This window comes from Perca flavescens, chromosome 6 (genome assembly GCF_004354835.1).
Source record: "Perca flavescens isolate YP-PL-M2 chromosome 6, PFLA_1.0, whole genome shotgun sequence".
In the NCBI taxonomy this organism is placed as follows: Eukaryota; Metazoa; Chordata; class Actinopteri; order Perciformes; family Percidae; genus Perca; species Perca flavescens.
The window spans coordinates 26,125,754-26,141,901 of NC_041336.1; the positions used below are offsets into that span (position 1 = coordinate 26,125,754).

At 38.4% G+C, this 16,148-nt stretch overlaps 2 protein-coding genes across 3 annotated transcripts in view; one reads left to right on the plus strand and one right to left on the minus strand.

Annotated features, from left to right (window-relative positions):
* dnah5 (dynein, axonemal, heavy chain 5) overlaps positions 1-14,010 on the minus strand; it is a 101,828-nt gene extending 87,818 nt beyond the window's left edge. Inside the window, exons 1-7 of the mRNA XM_028579917.1 lie at positions 13,789-14,010; positions 13,365-13,644; positions 2,633-2,767; positions 2,348-2,432; positions 1,960-2,117; positions 936-1,154; positions 518-655 (exon numbers count right to left, since the gene is read on the minus strand). Coding sequence (XP_028435718.1) covers positions 518-655; positions 936-1,154; positions 1,960-2,117; positions 2,348-2,432; positions 2,633-2,767; positions 13,365-13,454 — 825 coding nt within the window. The 5' untranslated portion in view covers positions 13,455-13,644; positions 13,789-14,010. The remainder of the gene's footprint in view (positions 1-517; positions 656-935; positions 1,155-1,959; positions 2,118-2,347; positions 2,433-2,632; positions 2,768-13,364; positions 13,645-13,788) is intronic.
* The window catches only part of triob (trio Rho guanine nucleotide exchange factor b), a 120,692-nt gene continuing 118,389 nt past the window's right edge, over positions 13,846-16,148 (plus strand). Inside the window, exon 1 of one of the 2 annotated variants that reach the window (XM_028579925.1) lies at positions 13,846-13,918. The gene's annotated coding sequence lies outside the window, so the exon portion shown is untranslated. The remainder of the gene's footprint in view (positions 13,919-16,148) is intronic. The other variant, XM_028579920.1, reaches the window with a different exon arrangement.

The window sequence follows — 16,148 nt, forward strand, 5'->3', positions numbered from 1 at the left end:
TATCTAACTTTTCCCTCTTCTGTCCCCCTACAGGTTGTCTCATTAGAACTACAGCCGCACAAGTTACATAGTGTTGCTTTAAGTCAACATAAAAATAAGATACAATTGAAAACACAACATTCTTGAATAATGTGTGCAGTCAAAATACTTCATTCAGCCATACTTCTAAATAAAGTATGATAAAAAATGTACTTTGCATCTCCGTGCCAGATAGTTTGCTGCTTTTTAGGATGAACATGCATTTTAAGCATTTGTTGCTCCAGGCACATGTAATATTTACCACATATATAGGGAAGTATTTGTCTTACACATAGCCTTTTCTGCTTGATGTGATACAAAGCACATTTAAAGACTTTTCAAGCAAACTTTGATCTCAGAGTAAATTATGTTTCAAAATATGGCCAAAAGCTACTCTGCAAAACATAAGAGGAGCACAACATTACAGCAAGTTCAAGGATGAATAATCGATGCGATAGGTTTGAGGAAAACATCTTACCTGTTACCAAACACATCTCACCTGTTCTATCTGTTTGATCCAGACTTTCATGCAGGCCTCTATCTTTTCTGTGGTCTCTGTGCTGTTGGCTGCTGCCATGTAGTCTGACGGGCCTTTCAGCACCCGCAGGTCAAATGTGTCACACTCTTTTAGGGTAACCTGGAGGCGAGACATGACATGGTTTATTTTTGCTGTGGTGTCTAGAATTTATTTGGATGTGCCTGTGTGTGCTCATTCAAGTTTCTCCATACAATGTATTTAAATGAAGAGACTGTGTTCAGACAGCCTTTATTTGTCCATATCAATCCATATAATTATATATTGTTCGGTGTTTTTGCTAAGCAACATTTAGGTTCCCAAGTACTGGCATGGCTGTGATATTGTGAATTCAACTTACACATTGACAATCAAATGTATCATTGTTGAGTCTGTTTCTTACCTTTTCTTGCAGGCTCTCCTGTGCTCCAGCCAAAACAGACACAAAGCTTTCCAATGATGATATGAAGTCCTGTTTGACAGCCTGGGCCTGCGGACTGGCCAGCTCCCCCCAGCCATGGTTCATCTTACTCAGCGTGGGGATGAAGATCTCAGAGAGCAACTGCTCCACACTTTTTAACAGACCCACCTCTGTTGTGTCCAACATATTAAAATGTACATCCTAGAAAGAGACAAAAGTGCACAAATGTCCAAACGTCATTGCAAGAAAATGCAACATTTTACTGAATTAAAAACTTTAAGGATACGACTGTAACACTGCATCTGTGATAGCATGAGTGGGTACACCCCACTTCATGTGCCAGTAACGTACAATTTGTAAAACCTTGCAAAAGTGTGAGGTGACGCCCAACCACAATACCTGATCATTAAAACTCTTGAATTGAGTTAATTTATGTATCTATTTGTATCTGCTTATGTATCTATTATGTTATGTTATTTTATTTAAATCATTTTTTATAAATACAGTAATCATTTTTTACACTGCTCTCTTGCATGGCCGATAGTATACTCACATAGTGGGGCCTGTACACGCAAGCTCTCTCTCTCACACACATATACACACACATCAAAGTTGTCCTTCCTTCCCTTCTTGCTGCGAGAGTCTTGTAGCAAACATGCCCATTTATCAGTGGTGGTGATTAGCTTTGCTTCTGACAGCAGGTGGTCAGCAAGAATCAATAGCCAGAACTGCCCGTTGCATCAGAGGGCTATTGTTCCCCTATTGTCTCGCTAGCTCTGGATGAAAAGACTCTGTCTTCGGGAACCATTTATCACACGAATGGGCTCAAAGAGAAATCACTGCCAAGCAAAATCAAATGTTCTTTTGTCTTTAGAAACTTTCATCTTCTGTTACATTGAAAGAATCGCTCTGTTTGGATTTGTCGCTCAAGATAACTACAGAACACAGTAAAAAAAAATCTCCACCCTACATGCTTCCATTTCCAAAACGGTACAAAGTGACTCACTCTGTGTATGTTCTCAGAGGTGATTATCTTAGAAGTGTTGGCTCTGGTGAAGAAGACACACACTCCGGTCAGCGCCACATCCCTCCCGTCTGTCACAAACACTTTAGACGTCTTGCTGCGACCAGGCTGCTGGGCAACAAGCTGGGAGGGTGCAGAGGCTGCAGAAACATGGAAACAACACACATCACAACTAGCTTGATTTCCTACTATAATCCTGATACTGGGGAATTTGCATTTTAATTGAAATGTGATTTTGGAGACCTGCAAAAAATACTGCTGTGATTGCTGTTGCCCACATAGATTGATTCAAACAGAGACAGCACCTCAGCTTGATGTGACTTGATTAGATAGTCCACATATTTTATTCATGGTGTGACTTTCACGATACCTGCTTCAATTGGCTCAGTGTTCTGATAGTAGAACATGAGGTGTGGAAGACCCTCAGCCACAAAGAATTGCTCCATGCGGTCAATCTGAGAAAGACGGGGGGGGGGTTTCAGCAAATTAGACACAACACTCTCCCAAACTTGTGTTGTTGTTTGAGCGCTTACTGTAGATGCACAAAATAAGAATTCATAATGCCTTGCAAATGCTGCCACACCTACTTCTTTTTAGTTAGAGCTATTGTGGTATTCTACATGCAAAACAATGTCTGTGTAAATATACAGGATACCTGATTGCCCTCCAGTGTGGCATCTTCCACATCCGATTTCTCCAGTCCCAGGCATGAAGCCACAATGCTGAGGATGTAGTCATGTCTTCCATCCAGCTGGGCCCGCTTAGCTTCACGTTCCTCTTTCAACTTTTGCTAAACAAAACACCAAGCCAATTTAAATTAATATTTTAAAACAGTTACATGATAATCCTTAGTATACTGTCAATGTATAGTTTGTACTTTGTGTGTACCTCCACGCCAGAATGACAGAAAATGTCCAAAACAGTCAGTATTCCTTCAATATTTCCCAATTTTCATTTCAATGTTCATCCTTCAACCTTTGAGAAGTGCTTCCATTTCTCTCCTTAGCACCCATCCAAAGTCTGCAAAATGCAGGTTTCTTTGAATGGAAGGACATACAAAACAGCCAGTTTACAACAGGCCATGGCTTGTATTTAAGATGGTGGAACAGTATCACCAACCACAATGGGTTGCCAGGTTACGCTGCTCAGTAACACAGGAACAAGGTCAGCTAATAAATTACATGAAACCTGATGTTGCGTGGTGTGCCAGCTACAGGGTGCTTTTAAATTCTCTCATTTACACTACCTTCTGTTTGTCTAGATTTTAAACAGGGGGTGACAGGAACAGTTCTTTATGGCTTAAAATACTTTTTGCATTGACGTCACCGTGGTCAGACCATCTATTAAAAGACCCTCTTCTACAACAAAGCAGGAAATCCTACTGAGACTGGCAATGCCAAAAATAAAATACTTTATATACTGTAATCTGTTTAGACAATTGTTAACAACTGGGTTAAACTTTAACATTGAGAATGACATTAACTGATCAAGTTTCTCTTTCATCATGTTCTTCCTACTTCCCTTCTCTCTTCCTTTTATTTTTACGTGCACATTCATATATATACATATATATATATATATATATATATATATATATATATATATATATATATATAGATGCACGTACATACAAGCACCCTGGGTGAGTCCCCATGGATTGTACCAAGAATAGGATTGGAGAGATAGATAGAATAGATGTGACCATTTTTGAGGGATAGATCAGATAGAACCCTGAATAAAGCCTTAAAAGGAACATATAGAGGAAAAATGGAAAGGATGACAGACATGAAGTAAGAGAGTAAGAAACAGCAGAATAGGTGGTCAAAAACAGCTACAATGGATGTAAAGAGCTAAGGAATAGGATGAAACTGACTGAATTTTAAAAAAAGAAAAAGGGAGAGAGATTGAAGTATAGAATCTGTAGTTCTGCACACTGAAAAATAAATTGAAAAAGGAAGGCAAGAGGGGTAGGAAAATAGAGGGAGGAAGAAAGTTAGGAAAGAATGTTACAGGATATTGTAACAGGTAAGGGCATGAGGAGAGGGAAGGAGAGCAAGAGGCTGGAGGCCAGGGCTGCAGTCGATTTGTCAAAAAATGGTCTTTTCCTAAACGCTTTTCCTTGACCTCAATGGAAAACATCACAAGGTCAAGGAAAAATGTGAAAGAGACTTAGGAAAAGACAACTGTGGTGCTCAGAAACTACGACAGCTCACTCACTATGTAATTATGGGACAGCGGATGTTATTGATGTGGGTCTGCCGTGGTGAAACTACAATGTTCCGAAGATGAGCGCAACTTAGATACTTCACCCCCGTGTCTTCTTACCGCGTTGTTTCATGCAGGCTATAATAACGTCGACAACCCGGTAAGGAGTATAGGCTACCAGTTACAACTGAAACAAAATGGTTGTTTTCACATTGAGAATGGTTGCTCAAGCTCACCATCCTGTCCACTCATATTTATCAACTTAGTCCCAATTAGTATTATTGTATGAAAATAATTGTTAAATGTATGCTAAGATAAAAGATAGGGATATAAATGGGATATAAATTCCACAAGGAATTGTGAGACTATATTATCTCCTTTCCTTCTTAAAGACTGGTGCAGTGTACTGTGCTAAAGGAGATAAGAAAGGAAGCATTGAAGCACCTTCCTTTAGCATTCAGAGAATTCGACCAGCTCTTATCATGGCTGCCACTTAAATAATTCTGGGTCATTTCACTCAGTTAGGAACCTTCCTAAGCAAAACCACAGCAATGGACTTGGGTATAAAGAGAGATGGGACAATTCTACTACAAGTCAGAGTGGTTTAGAGTCAAGGTATTGATTCTTATTAGTGAGAGCTTGGGGATTTGGTCATGTGAAGCCAGAGTGGGATGGAGGTGGAGCATACCAATAACCTCACAAGCTCTGTGTGTCAACAAGGTTAGAGAGAGAAGCAACACAATAGCCTGTGAGCAGCTTTAAAAGAGACCAGACAATACTCACATTGACATTGAAGTTTGTATAGTGAAACAAGGCAAATTAAAGCTGCAAGCAGCATTGGATGGGCCCTCACGCTTCTGCGCGCATTAGGGTTACTGGCGGACGCCGCTCCTTGCGACCGTGCATTTGCGCGGTACAAATCGTCACCATTGAAAAGGGATCTCCCTGCTGAGTTCAATGATACCTCACACAAGACTCTACGTCATACAGTTCATTAGCTGTGAAAGGGGGCGTGGCCAAAGCATAGGGCACACCTTTACCAATAAAAAAAGAAGTCTCTGCTGAGTTCATTGATACCTCACATAAGACTCTACCTTAAACGGGTCACCATTTATGAAAGGGGGTGTGGCTTAAGCATAGGGGGGCGGGCCAAACCATCACTAATTAATAAGGAACTCTCTGCTGAGTTCAATGATACCTCACACAAGGGTCTACATCAAATGGGTCATAAATTATAAAAAATGGGCGTGGCTACAGAATAGGGGGCAGGTCAAACCATCACCAATCAAAAATAAACTCTCTGCTGAGTTCAATGATACCTCACACAAGACTCTACCTTCAATGGGTCACCAGTATAAAAGGGGCGTGGTTTAAGTATAGGGGGGCGGGCCAAAACATCAACAATGAAGAAGAAACTCTCTGCTGAGTTCAATGACACCTCACACAAGACTCTACCTTAAACGGTTCAAATGTTATGTTGCCTGAGTAAGTGGGTGTGGTTAAAGTATAGGGGCGGCTCAGTATCACATGTAGACCACACATTATAACTTTCATGTAAATCGGATGATGTTTGTCATATAAGGCTGATTTCCTGTTGCCAGCGGGGGCCGCTATGACCAAAAGTCAATTTTGGCCTATAAATGTCCTCAGGCCTGGACCCTTGTCAATCGGCCAAATTGGACAATTTACACTAAAGTTACAACAACTTCTTTGTTAATCGATAAATGCTCGAAATGGCCGCCACGCCACGCCCACACCGTTGGACAAAACGTTTTTCTTTTAATAACTTTTCATCTTTAATGTCTTAAGATGGCACAGACAAAATTTGAAGTTGATCGGATGAAATCTCTAGGAGGAGTTTGTTAAAGTACGACATGTGGAAATGGCCAAAATCACACTAATTTCGAACTTTCAATTCAAAATGGCAGACATCCTGTTGGGTTTAGGGTATGGCTCCAATGACCTTTTTTGTATGTCTTGATATGCTACATATGTTAATCTACGTTAAACGTACTGCAGGGGCTCAATTCTTTTATCTTTGTAGTGAGCGCTAGCGAGCCATTTTTGTGCGCCTATTCCCGAAATCCTTAAAATACGTAAATTTTCACCAGGATTAATGCAAGTTTTTGAGTATGTTAAGGCCCTCAAAAAGGCGATTAATTTGCCGGGAAAAATAAGAATTCCTTCAGTTTCAATAGGGCCTTCGCCGCTGTCGACGCTCGGGCCCTTATAACAAATAGTGCCTAGCTGCACTTTACCTGCATTACTCACAAAATAAGCCCGCAGAATGATTAACTTTCTCAAAAATCATGGTAACATTTGCCAAGCATTAACAAAACTCTCTCAGGAACAATGGCTGAAAGCCACAGGTCACTTCAACACGGACAGCTGCTATAAGCACAATAAACTTGCAGGGTTGAAATGCACTTTTACTGCACACAGTTCAGTCAATTCATGCATGAATTGTTTTTACTAATACTTGATATACTTGATAATTTTCATTTCTAGACTGGTGATCTCATTTCAAGATCAGTGATATTTATATTTGACTCCCCAAATGAGAAATATCCTGCAATGCTGAGCAGGTGTATGAATTTCCACTCAAGAAAAATTAAACTTCCAAAAATATTTATACATTTTAGACAGTTTTTTAAATATCGCCCATTCTTTCAAGTAAGTTTAAATGAAACCAAAAAAAACTCTGACAATGAATCCCACAAACCATGTTAAAGTCAATAAAGATATACAAACACTATATATGCACACAAACACTCACATCACAGGTCGACCAGAAAAAAAGCAAGCCATCAGTTGCTGGGCGACCATCCGTTTCACGCCTTGTCTCTGCCTTTATTCCAAATTTTGTGAAAAGCCAACTCAGTCTCCATCCCAGAAACTAACAATACAGACACAATACAGTGTGGTGCCGAATATTCAAACAAGCAGGAGTCTCTGCTGAATACAATACACACAAAATACACTAGCCAACAATAACAGGCTCCAACAATGACAGACGGGCACACACACACACACACACACACACACACACACACACACACACACACATTTAGTTATTCCCATAACACAGAAACAGAAGCCAGCGCTGACAGACCCATGTAATAACATCTACAACATTAATAGCTTTCAGAAGCAAACAAAGCCCCATCCTGAGATAAGCTACAGCGAGACTGACAATGCCTATAATAAACTAACTGTGGCTTTTGGAATTAAAAAGAAAACAGCTGTGCAGGACATTTTAGCAGAATTATAGTCTGATAATTTATATAATTTTAAAAAAGCAATTGAAAATGTTTTTAGTGTCCTGCCAAACCTCGAATGAACATGGGAAATGATTTAGTCAATTTTAATCCACATTTTTATTCTGAGGAATAGAAATAACACGAGGTCTACACAGTTGTTGAAGATATGAAGTTTTGCAGCTGGTTTTGTCCTTTTAATTGTGCTAAATGAATGATGCCCATGCTTGGTATAACACATGAGAATTGTGGATGGATAAACTAAAATGGTAGAGAACCCTCAAATGACACCACGACAAAAACAGCAGCAGCGCTACATGATTTATCTTACCTGAATGAGCTTGGAAACTGTTTTTTTCCAGAGCTGCTTTCTAAACACCTGCGACATGACAGCTCCTTGTCTCTCCGACTCAAACCCTTCTATATATACTCTATAACCTGCTAACCTCACTTTCTCATATAGGCCTACTCAGGGGAGCTGTAGACTCTCACTCTCAATGTGAGTAGCCCTATCAAGTTGTCCGTGGTGACCAGTCAGCTCGCTGAGCTGAAGCTATGCCTGCTTTATGTTTAATGGCCATTCCAGTAAATAGTGTATGAGTTTTCACAGCCAGCTGTGGTCAGGATAGAACAGTTTAAACAAACTGACAGACATGAGCAGTTTGTGAACTATTACACACTGGTGCATCATATGCTCGCTTGTAAAATGCTTAGAGACCCAGGTTAATACACACAGACACACGTGAAGAAAAGGAACCCTGACAGCTCTGTATGCAAACACTATACATCCACAAACTAACATGCAGGAATGCAAAACACATGAACACACACAGACACAACACATGAACACACACAGACACACCATGAGCCCACACCTCAGGTGTCACTGCTAGTAGCAAGCAGGACAATAGCTGTACTGTGCAAGTGGCAAACTAGTGCATAGAGTGCTTAAGGGTGGATTCTGTGTTGAGCTCACGTCACGTTGATCTTATGAATGTAGTTAAATGTTCATTCAAGATCAGTAACTATAGACTAAACTATGCAAATACTGTACTGTACTAAAAATGATGGGATATCACACATATTGCTATTTACCTTATCTCCAAAACCAAGTAATATAAGAATGTTCTAACCTAAAGGCTAAAACAACAAACAAAACAGGTCTGTTTTCTCAATTATATTGAATTTGACCAAATGTTTTCCTTTTTGAAACAATAGTATCAAAAAATTGCCATTCAGTTCTTTCATGACAAACTTGACTCAGTCTACAATATTTGTTTTGGAATGATTGAGAAACTTGGTCCTCACTCTAGTCTAGTAAGTACATTTTTAAACATTTAGATCTGCGTCAGCAGCCATCACACAGCTTTTGTGTCTAATTTGATGATACAGTATGACAAGAGTAAAACGCCAGAAAGGCAGGAAAAAGAACTGATCTGACCTCACATTGTCATCTCTACCTACTACTTAGTGCACTAATTCTGTAATCTGTAATTGCACAGTGACTCGGTTTGGATGGTCACAGGGATGTTAAAATACAAATTTAACCCAGCAAAAATTGATGAAAACATGATTTACATTTTAATTAAACTGTTAAGTTAAGTATAATTCATGGAGGTGGTGTTTTTTACAAAATACAGAAAACAGCTCTGATGTTATTTTCATCAAATAACTTGCACTTCACTGATCTATAAACTTTACATACGGGTGTTTAAATAATTTCTCTTTGGTCTATTGCATTAAGTACATTCAGGAAAAAGTGGAACTTTTTCAATGGTTGCCGTATCTTTCTCCGTTAATACACCAGACTGAGGCTGTTGTCAGATAAAATCAGTTGTTATTGCTCCTTGCGGGACGCACGCTAAAACATCATACAACTTCATACATAAATAAAAACCTGTTTTCCTAAGCTTTTCCCTTACTTCAGCCTTCTTGAACTTTTCGACCAGCCACATTTTGATACAAACACATCAGCTGTTAACTGAGTCCTGACACATTAATGATGAATTACATTTGGCCAAAGTAGATAGCCCAGAAGCCAAGTTGTCTGTAACTTCAGAACTCTTGGGTCACCTTACCTTGTTTTGATAGTCTGGTTTAAAATGCAGCATTGTCGGCCTTTCAGTCTGACACTTCTTTTCAGGTCAGTCCACCTTCTTAATTGGCTTTGCTTTTCATGACATTAGAGAATTACAGCTTCCAACAAAGAACTGCCGTATGTCAGCAATTAGCCTTCTTATTTGCTATGTGAGAAAGGTTACTGCCCTGAAATTATGAGAGTGTTACTCCTAAAAGGGGACTGCTAACTAGATAATGCGGTGTCGGATGGCCATCTGCATGCAAGGTAATTATCAAGGTCCTGCTCTCACCTTACAAGTCTATTACAACAATGTGATGGAGAGACAGGGCCTGAGAGGGGGTGGAAAGGTTGTTGATATATTTGAATACAGTGTGGGCAGGTGACATTTTTAGACACACACACACACACACACACACACACACACACACACACACACACACACATGCAAAAACAGATAAAACATAGTGTCTCAGTGTGGTATAAATTTAAAATAACCATATACCAAGACATTTTTTGGCCTCTTAAATATCACCAGGTTTTTTTTACAAACTAAACACCTCTTTAGATATGTTATGCATTACCATTGTGTGCTAACTGACTGATACTAGTCATGTAGTGACTGTAGTAACAGCTACACAGAGTAAGAATATAATGGTGACATTTAACAGGAGTCAGCACTGTGCTTTATTATTCTAACATTCTAACATGGTCTAAGTATTATGTCATAATTGCACTGGCAGTTTATTTGGCTTTCCATTTTTTCTTCACTTTTTGCATAAAGATGATTAATTCAATAGGAAAAAATGAACTTTAAAATTAAGTTTATTTAATGAATCATTATTATTATTATTATTATTATTATTATTATTTATCAAGCAGAAATACAAAATTATGATTGTTCTAGCTTCTCAAATGTGAGAATTTGCTGCTTGTCTCCATTGTATATCATTGCAAATTGAATACAGGTTTTGAACACAACAAGCAATATGAAAATGCCACCTTTCGCTCTCATATTTTACATTTTATAGATGAAATGAATGATTGGAAATTAAAATATTAGAGAATAATTAATTTTATAATTAGTTGCAGATCTGGGGGGTGGGTGGGTGACCCTAATCAATTAACCAGTGAATGCACACACACACACACACACACACACACACACACACACACACACACAAACAGCTTTTACTGTGGCAACCAGGAGAATGAAAGCACAGCTCTGTCTTAAGGATCTGGCTTGACAGTTTGATATTGAAGAAATGATTGCAAAGCTTTGCATTTAAAATCAACTGGGTCATTTTATAGATAAAATTAATGATTGGGAAACTGGGAAATTGAAATATTAGAGAATACTTAATATTATAATTAGTTGCAGCTCTGGTGGGGAGACCCTAATCAATCAACCAGTGAATGCACACACACACACACACACACCACTCACACACAAACAAAACTCCCACCAATTAATATTAAATTCCTTTAGCTTTTACTGTGGCAACCAGCAGATGAAAAGCACAGCTCTGTCTTAAGGATCTGGCTTGACAGTTTGATATTGAAGAAATGATTGCAAAGCTTTGCATTTAAAAGCAGTTGGGTCATTCATTTTTCAGTATGCCATGACTGATTTTCTAAGTTGAACTGTCTGGTTTGGAGCTGCCATGAAACAGGAGAGTGACTGTAAATTATAAATGAGAGGGTGGTGAGATCTGAAATAGAAAGACATAAGAGAAGGAGCAAAGCAGAGAAAGGTCCACTGGTCTCACAGGGGATGCTCACACTGACACAAACATGGAGAGCTTATTCACATCTGGTTTACATAAAACTACATCAGGTTGTAGCACAATATGTCTCAGCAGTCAAAACAGCTCTGAGGACTCATTTTGACTTGCACTGTTTCACCTTTAATGGACTTTGTTATCTATTTGGTCCTAACTAATCCTTGGCCGAAATTTTAATACTGGACTAAAACATAATGGACAGTGGATGATGATGATAATAATAATAATAATAATAATAATAATAATAAAAACTTTTATTTATATAGCGCCTTTCAGAATTACTGTGGCTAAGTTAAAGGAGGTTGTAGGTTGTGGTAAATAGGTGGTGTTTCAATAGTTGTTTTTTTTATATATCTGTGTTATAGTTAACATATATATTTAGTTAGTTAGTTTGTTAGTTTGTTTGTTTGTTTGTTTGTTTGTTTGTTTGTTTGTTTGTTTGTTTGTTAGTTAGTTAGTTAGTTAGTTAGTTAGTTAGTTAGTTAGCTCAAGAATATCAATGAGTATTTGTCCAGATCATGATAGACCAGGATTATTTAGTTTTCTTTAAACAATTCACATTCTCACTGACCTCTTAGAACATCACGTGTTTAACTAGAAAGGATTTTCTCTTTAATTGTGGTCAGCAGTGCATTAAAATGAAAGTGAACTGAATCAATCTGAAGAAAAGATTGTATTAGTCTAAATATGTAGTCAATGGAGCAGGTCCACAGAGTCGAGGTGCTGTGGCTTCTAGTGACTGCAGAGTTGTTAAATCATAGTAGCCTGTATAGTGCAGTATTTATCTTTAAGATTGTAACCTGTGTAAAAGGTTAAAATGCAAAAATGTTACAAGGTGTAAATAGGCATTAACATTTTTTTTTTAAATAAACACAGATTACAAAACTCAAAAACAAAACCTTCAAATAGTTAACACTCATATGCCAATTGTTTCCGCTTTGACCTTTATGATTGTGGAATTGATGAATCTGAACTGATTGGGTGAATCAAAATCAAAATAGTCACTGTAAAATCATTTCTTTATATCTGTGGCAGATGTAAACAAATGATTCCCTTATTACAGTGACTATTTTGGTAATGACATTAATAAAGAGCACCAGAAGTAAAACACGTCTTTGTGGAACATCATCCAGTCTTCTGAGGCTTATCTAACATTACAGAAACTAGACACTACCATCTAGTGGACTGAGGCTCATAATACAGCCAACACATCCAGTAGGTTGTGATCCAGCTATTTTTGACTACTGCTTGGAGGCCAGTGAGTCAGTGAAGTGGTTCTCAGAGCAATTATCAGGGCTTGGAGGATTCTTGAGTTGAAAATGAAGTGCAGATTAATTACATCATCTTTTCTCACATTTGAGAAAAGGGAATTCTGATGTAAGGTTTCACTCTCCCAACTCACGTCATCCTATTTTGAGTTAGCTAAACCTAGCTGTGCTAAATAATGGTAATGTATCTGAGGCCAATGTTAAGTTAATAAACAAAATTAAATATTGAGCACCTTTTTAATTTTTAATTATTATTTCTAGCATACCCAGTTTTGGGCAAAGCTTGCTTTGAAGTGCTAAAATAAAAATAAAAATTAACAACCTCATTGGTTGGAGATATGTATGTAGCATTTTAAATTACAATTATTTGACTAAATGATAATTAATCACAAAACAAGACAAAAGATATATCTGAGCTTGCCAAAAGGATGAAAAGGAAATCTGTTTTTGCATATATGACTGCAAATGTGCCCGCTGTTAAAATTGGATAACTGTGCACAACTAAATAAACAAAACAATCCTACCAGTGATATTAGAGTGGTATTTTACAGATATCATATAGGCCTAATAACCAGATGCTGATGTGGGGATTCTTTAGACCTAATAGCCTACCTAAAAGCAGGCAACCACACTCAGAGAGATCTCTCTAGGCCATATTGACCATACTAGACGGTTATAATGATTATAATATTTAGGGTCTGCATTCCCCCTGAATGTGGCAACACTGAGAAGATATTCCTCATAGACTTTCATTTCAAAAAGTGTGATGATGCTATGATTATCAAATTCAGATTACCTGCATCTCCTTGAGTGACTCCACTGGGACAGACGGTTGGGTGGGTCTGTTCCTGTAGCTGACTTTGGCGAGTCGAGAGCTGGAGGACATGGTTACAACATTCCTTTACATAAATGCCTCTTATATTACCAGACTTTAAATCTCCAAGCTTTAAGTAGCCTACGTTGTTTATTTAGCTAGGCTACAATTTAGTTTTCCTGGTTGAAGCGCCTGATCTTCTACACGTTTTCCCAGTGGTGACCATGTATGTTGTTAGTGGTTTCCCAGGTAACGAGGCAATCTGTAAAAGGGACAAGGGACAAACAGGGTAGTGGGCTGGTCACATAGACTGTAAAAATAAGGCTGGTTTAGAAAGAAATATAACTAGACAATTTATTTTATTTTATTTACACAGAAGTCTTTCAAAATAAAAAAAAATAAATACCGTAGGCTAATCGCATGAACAGTTGAAAGTAGCCTATGGACAGACAGACCACCACAAAGGCCAGGAATCAGTTCCAGTTGTCGGAGCAGGAAAGCAGACAGGTCACGTTGTTTTGTAGACCCGGAAGACGGTAAAATTCGTGCTATTTTTGTACTTCACTTAAAAAGTCAACTGCTCGTTCTTGACCCTAATAGGTTAAAAGATAGGCTAGCAAGTCAACTATGCTAGTTTTTACAAAAGAAACTATCGTTAGATAGCTAGCTAATGAAGTTATCAGTATCTGCCAGGTACCAAGCTGAAATAATATCCCAAAGGCTTCATTTTTAATCCTTTGCTGCACCCGACCGGAACCCGAAAAATCAAAAAATGATATAGAAAGTGGCATTACATTTGAGACAAATGAAGACATTTTCCCATAATTATGGAATGGTTATTTTTGACAAAAATAGCAAAAAATTGCCAAAGATGTGTAGAGGATCAACTATTTTTCGTTTTCTCAAGCGCATAGGGTGATTTCTTTTTCACAACCTGTTATTTCTTTATCATTCAAGTGTCTATTTTAAGATTAAATTGGGTACCAAGCTGAAATAATGTCCAAGATGCTTTATTTTTAACCCTTTAAACCCAAAATCTAAATATGATATAAAGTGGCATAACTTTTGATGTAAACAATTTACAGAGACAAATGGACACATTTTTTTCCCCAGGGAAATTGTTATTTGTTATATTTTACAACATCGATCTATGGTCAAAAACAGCAAAAAAAGCTCATGTGACAACGTTTTTATTATAGCCTACTAGTAGCAGTCTGAAATGGGGTTTATTTTAACCTTTTACTGCACCTATCCTGAACCTGAAGAAATTGAAAATAGCTTTACTTTTGAAGTAAAGAAAAGAAAGCAAATTAACTTAATTCTTTTTTTTTTTTAAACTACAGAAATAATTCCATAAAGGTCCAAAAAGTTGACTGAGCATCAACTGCCAGTTTTGGAATGTTGGGGCTTTGCAGTTGGTGGTCGTCGGTTAGTACCTGCAGATCACCATCTCCCACTGCTCTCTCTTTTTAAAACCTTTGTACTCATAACTTAAAGTAATTTTTCAACAGTTTTTACTATAATCAGGCTTTTGGAAATCAAATCTGTATTCTTGACTAGCAGTGTTGGTAGGTTATATGGTAGCTAGCTAAAGTTTTTGTTTTGTATGGTAATTTTACCACGCTCAACGCATGCAAGGGGGGGGGGCAAGCGAGAAGCTATCATATCTACACAGTATCCGAGATATGAGACTCTGTGAAGCAGCCAGTTCACCATACCGCATGATGGATATTTGTGAACAGATCCCATTAACATTAGAGGACTTGCCTTTGGATACAATTGGCTATCACCAAAACTGCTATAAAAGCTCTACAGGGAAAATAGATTGTTTACAAGTGTCAAAGCCTTCTACATCTGGTGAATTATCATCATTGAAAAAGGACTCTGCGCCATGTCAAATCTCTGTCAATTCAATCTGAAGGAGCTCCAAGAAGGTGTTCCTTCTTGTTTCCCAATCAGTGCATTTTCTGTGACAAAGCAAAATCCAAGTTCAAGGGCAAGACTGAAGAGCTTACAAAGTTTCAGAGTTGGAAACACAAGGAACCAGCCTGGAAAGTTATTGAACCTAGGGCACAGGAATTAAAGAAAGAGGCTCTTTATCGCAAGGTGCAGGGCAAGGAGCTTTTTGCAATGGAAGCTAAGTATCATCCATCATGCAGAAACAACTTCAACACAGAGTACCAAACCCATGAGCGTGGAAGGGAGAGGGCAGAAAAGGCAGCACATTGACAGCCTGCAGGCCCAGAAGATAGCAGCACATAACAAGTCGTATTGTGTGGTAAAGGATTACATTCTTAGGAGTGTGATTGAATGCAAAGAGGTTGTCCAGCTAAGATCCATGTGCAACTTGTACATGAAGACATTGGAAAATCAAGGTTTTCCTAATCCTGAATACCGCAGTGAGAAATTGGCAAGACGGTTACAAGGAGACAAAGACATCTCTCATGAACTCACATTCTCCAAGGTGCAACATGTAGATGAAGCAGTTGGATGTGCATACAAACTTGGAACAGCTGACCAACTTCAAGAAGCAGCACTCACCCTCCATTCTCACATTATAAAGGCATTCAAATGACTACTGTAGCACCCTGCTGGGATTCTGTGTTTTACTGGGGAGGACTGTACCAGTGAATAAGCTACAGCAGAATCCTAAACTCCACAATGCTTTCAGGCAGCTTGGTGCAGACTGGCTGGTCACAGATGAGCTTCAACGGGGGATGGAGAGCTTCACGTGCATCATGTATGGCCAAGCACGGATGACATCAG